This window comes from Aplysia californica, unplaced genomic scaffold (assembly GCF_000002075.1).
Source record: "Aplysia californica isolate F4 #8 unplaced genomic scaffold, AplCal3.0 scaffold00514, whole genome shotgun sequence".
Classification (NCBI taxonomy): domain Eukaryota; kingdom Metazoa; phylum Mollusca; class Gastropoda; order Aplysiida; family Aplysiidae; genus Aplysia; species Aplysia californica.
In genome coordinates, this window is record NW_004797784.1 from 351810 (window position 1) to 356893 (window position 5084).

Sequence of the window (5084 nt, forward strand, 5' to 3'; positions counted from 1 at the left end):
TGTGTATGTGTGTGTGTGTACGTGTTCGATCAGTCCATGACTGCCAAGCTCAGCGATCTAGCCTGACTCTTCTTGTACATTTTCCACACCAGACATGTTGCCAAGAAAGAAGAAAAACCTGTCAAAAGCCAAGAGCGGTACGTAGTTGCTGGCGAAGGTGACCAGTACGAGCTGAAAAAGACAGAAAGCGAGGGGGAGAAACATGATAACGATGACGCTCACAGTGATGCCTCAGACAGGTTTGGTTTAACGTTTGTTTTATGCTGTATTACTATCATTTTTGGCTTAACGTTTGTTTTATGCTGTGTTGCTAAATTAAAGTGTGGCTTAACGTTTTTGTTTTTAAAATGCTGTGTTGCTAAAATATTTGGCTCAACGTTAGTTTTATGTTGTGTTACTAATATGTTTGGCTTAACGTCCGTTTTAGGTTGTGTTGTTAAAATGTCTAGCTCAGCGTTTTTCAAAATCTTTTGCTTCTAAAAAGTGTCATTTTTACCCCCCCCCCCCTTTAAAAAGTCGCAACATGTTCTTGATCTGTTAGGGCTACGGTTTTAGTTTAGACCAGTGCTCTGCCTTTTTTTTTTGGTCTCTTGCCCATTTCTATGAGATTGACACCAACCTTTTAAAAGAAAAACGTTCGTTTGATAGAGTCCAATAGTGGATTACGTACATAATAATTATTGCAACATGTAACAGTTACTGATAGAGATTCAGGGAATATAGGTATATGTCAAGGATCTGAGAGCCATGACGATATTAGATATGATAGTGGTGGTGAGTGATCATGAGAGATGGTGTTTATGTAAATCATTATTGAGAAGATATGAGTTAAGTCACTGTCAGCTAGGTTTTAAAAAAAATATGATGTTGCATTAGTCCTATCTTCCTCTGCCCAATCACGGGGGAAATTGGGCACCCTCTATTCAGTTACCTACTGGAAGCGACTTAAATGTCACCGTGAAATTACGAAACGGTAGACAGAGCCTCCTCTAATGTGACTATGTTAGTGTAGACCTATGCTTACGAACATTCTTGTGATTTTATCCTATCATTGACACAACTGAGATCATTGTATGTTCAGTATGCTCACTACAGTTGGTATGAATGAATTTCTATATCGGTATGCTCTGGCTTTCTAGAAAATACGTCGTTTACTGATAAGTGGAACATAATAATATGCTGTGCCAATGTAGCCGCCAGATCGTGTTGTTTTCTTGTTTCCTCTCAGCCAAGAAGACGATCACATGGCCCAGATGGAGCGCGGGATGTTGCTGTGTATCTGCTACGCCGCCAACACTGGGGGGATTGCAAGTCTCACCGGCACCGGCCCCAACCTGGTGCTTAAGGCCATGGTAGACGAGTGAGTGGCCTGTTGGGTGTTTGGGGAGGTCTTATATCATCATCATCATCATCATCATCATCATCATCATCATCATCATCATCATCATCATCATCATCATCATCATCATCATCATCATCATCATCATATCATCGCTTCTGTTATTATGTTTCTCATTTTTGTTGTTTGATCATCATCTAGACACTGTCAATGAGGCGGGCCCTTTTACCCAATTGGTATTTCGTGGTGCGGATTGTTTAGTAGATTAATTTTAAGGCGGTCTGCTGAAAACTCGCCAAAAGCTGGACCATCATAATAGTATAACCAACAGACGTTGGTGGAACCGATGACTTTTAGTATACGGCGCGCCAGTTCAGTTATAATTTGACATAGTGCGGTTGTTTACAGTCATAACAAACATCTAATAAGTCCCAGAAAATCCCTCTGATCAATGGGTAAAACCCTACGTTTACTTCTTGTTTACTTTTGTTCTCGGTTTGGTGTTTATTTTGTGAAAAACATTTAAGCAGGAATTACAGAGAAGCTTGTGATACTGAAAACTTGGATGACAAAATTGGCCCAGTATAAAGCAGGAATAAAGCCTTAGGTATATTATTGAAAATTAAAGAATTATGTTAATTTTTCTACGAATGAAGCAACCTATCTTCTGTTGTTGTCACGTGTCCAAACAAAGCAGGAAGCACGGATCATTGTGGAGGAAGAGAGGAAAAAAGGGGATGGGGTGGGGGGGGGGGGTTATGATGGCGGTATAAAAATTGGCTATGCTAATTATGGTATTCATAAAGTACTGTGTCTGGTGGATACAGAGGAAGAAGCCCAGGAAAAAATCGACTGAGAGGGCCATAGAAACATTAAACAAAACAAATATATAACCATGCAACAGGTGACACAACAAACTAGAGAAAGACGTTTGATTCTCCCCCTCTATACCATAATGTAAAAGAGGGCGAAAAAAATTAATGTGAGTAAATAAGGCACAGCAGTCTCCTTTACGGTGATATATTGACATAAATTATGCTAATTGTGGTATGAATAAGGCACGACAGCTTTGTTTTCGATGACTTAATGCATAAATTATGCTAATTTTAGTATGAATAAGGCACTACAGCCTCGTTTCCGATGACGTAATTAATAAATTATGCTAACTGTAGTAGGAATAAGGAAATGCAGCCTCAATTCCGTTGACGTAAGACATACATTATGCTAATTGTGATATGAATAAGGCTCCTTTCCGATGCTGTCCCCAGACTGTACCACAAGCACGACCTGCCCAGCCCTGTGTCGTTTGGGACGTGGATGGCTGTGGGTCTACCGCTCTCCGCTGTGGTCCTCATTGTCTGTTGGATCTGGCTGCAGGTTGCCTTCCTGAGGTGCAGGTAACTACGCCATACAGCTGGACCAAACACAATTTTTTGTGTTAGGCGTTTACTGTTGCATGTGTTCCGATGTAGTAAACGTCGCTGTTAGTTCCTCAAATGCTGTCTTGGGCTTAGATAGATACACGCAAATACACCAGAAAATGCAATAAATGCATCCGAAAACAAAAACCTGAAAAACTACCCTCAGCCTAGAAAACGTAACAAGGAAGTTAGAGAACACAATGAACACATTGGATGCAAAACAAATACACATGAAAACCCGATAAGTATGTCAGAAAGCCTAATGAGTGTGCCGTATTACGTAATAGGCCAGAAAATTACTTATTCACCTGGCTGAGATTCGAATTCGTTTCAGTTTCCTCGCTCACACAACGGCCTGATGTTGACGCATCACATTTCTATTTGTCCACGAAAGGTGGTAGATAATATTGACTTGTTGCATTTCTATTTGTCCATAGAAAGTGGTAGTTATTTACTAGTTATTGACTCGTCACATTTCTATTTAATTTGTCCCCAGAGGGTGGTAGATATTGACGCGTCTCATTTCTGTTTGACCACAGAGGATGATAGATGTTGTTGATACATCGTATTTTTGCTTGACCACAGACGGTCGTACTGCAGCTGTTGTTCACCTGACACAGAGGACAGAAAAATTCACCTTGCTGCAATTCGAACTCAGGTCGCTGTTTATCCGCTCACTCAGCGGCCAGATGTTGACTCGCCACATTTCTGTTTGTCCACAGATATGTTGATAGATGGTTTTGATACGTCACATTTCAGATTGCTTCAACACAGATGTTGATAGATGTTGTGGATGTGTAGCATATCTGCTTGACCACAGATGGTGATAGAAGTTGAGAGGTCACATTTCTGCTTGATCACAGATGGTGATATATTTTTAGAGGTCACATTTCTGGCTGTTCACAGAGGGCCGTGCTGCAGCTGTTGTTCACCTGCCACAGAGAACAGCCGGAGGGTTAAAGAACTCATCGCAGCGGAGTACCGCAAGCTGGGTCCTGTCTCGTGAGTGGTTGTGGGAGGTGGACTGGAATTTGTTTTGTTGAAGAGAAAAATTTATCGGAACGCTTGTAAGTTTTGTTTGTGCTAGCGAAACTACATCAGCCTTTCTGTGCATCTTTGGTGCAGCGGCTAGGCTCATCGCCGTCGCACGCAGAAGACGTAACTTCGGTTCCCGAGTACGGAGATGTTTATCACGTATCTGCATCTGTCTGCTGGAAAGCTGTATCTTTCTCAGACCGCCGAGGAGAATCAATGGCTGAGTCCTGTCTCGTGGGTGGTTTGAGAACTGTCAACATTGAATACACGATTATAGTACGGCTTCGTTGTAGATCACATCTTAGGACAGTCTTGCCTTGCCAGGAAAGCCGGTAGATCCTCAGATATGATCTGTCTGTCCTTTTTCTATAATAATTTACCCACGGCCAAAGGGGCACCTGTGATGATTAATAATAGAAGCGCTAACGTGTGAAAGATTGTTTCTCAGAATGTTTCAGAATATTCTAGGGTTCGTCAGAGATGTGATGACTTGTAAGGGTACGAAGCCTTTTTTTCTGGCCGAGTTGTGTGGCATATTTATGAGTCGGGGGGGGGGGGTCTTCCCTCCAGGAAAGGACTCAATTATCCACGAGCAGATGCCATTCATACATCACAGCCTGTGTTGATTGAGGGTGATGTCTTTAGTCCGTGCTGACCAAAGCTTCTGTCCAGCTATATTAAGGGTTGAGGGTAACTGGGTCACGAGCTCCACTAATACCTATGCACATTGTACCCATCCTCATCCTAGATTTAAAAGCCAAGAACCCGTTCTGAGAAGTACATCAGATTTGACCCTGATCTATTACATTTTTTTTTTATTGAAGTCCGCAGAGCATATTTTTTATACTTGGGGTAGGTGGAGGACATTTTGGTGTTTGGGTTAAGAGATGATATTTGAAACTTGTGGTAGGTAAAAAACACTTGATATTTTGGGCAGGAAGAGGACATTTGATACTAAGTGTAGCTAGAGGACTTGATATTTGGGGTAGGTAGAGGACTTAATACTTGGGATGGATATGGGACATAATGATGTTTGGGGTCTGTAGAGGATAGTAAGTCGGTAGTGGATTTTTGGTGCTTGGGTGCTTTGGCAATATAATAAAAAGTAATGAATTATGAGTTTGCTTTTAGACAATCACAAAAGAGTTTGAAAAGATCGTAAAAACAGGCAATACTTAAAAGGGAAGCTACTACAGCAAACCATTTTTGCAGACTTAATCTAAGTATTACTTCCCTTGGACACACTGTACCAAGCGATCCGATAAACCAACTTTTTGATAAGACGTTTG

General features: G+C 41.4%; 1 protein-coding gene across 1 annotated transcript in view; it reads left to right on the forward strand.

The window, feature by feature from the left end:
- Window positions 1-5084, forward strand: part of LOC101855442 (solute carrier family 13 member 5) — a gene marked incomplete at its 3' end in the record, with an annotated part of 25747 nt that overhangs the window by 15033 nt on the left and 5630 nt on the right. The window contains 4 exon segments of the mRNA XM_013086859.1: window positions 93-239; window positions 1229-1360; window positions 2608-2736; window positions 3667-3762. Of these exon segments, the coding sequence (XP_012942313.1) occupies window positions 93-239; window positions 1229-1360; window positions 2608-2736; window positions 3667-3762 (504 nt within the window).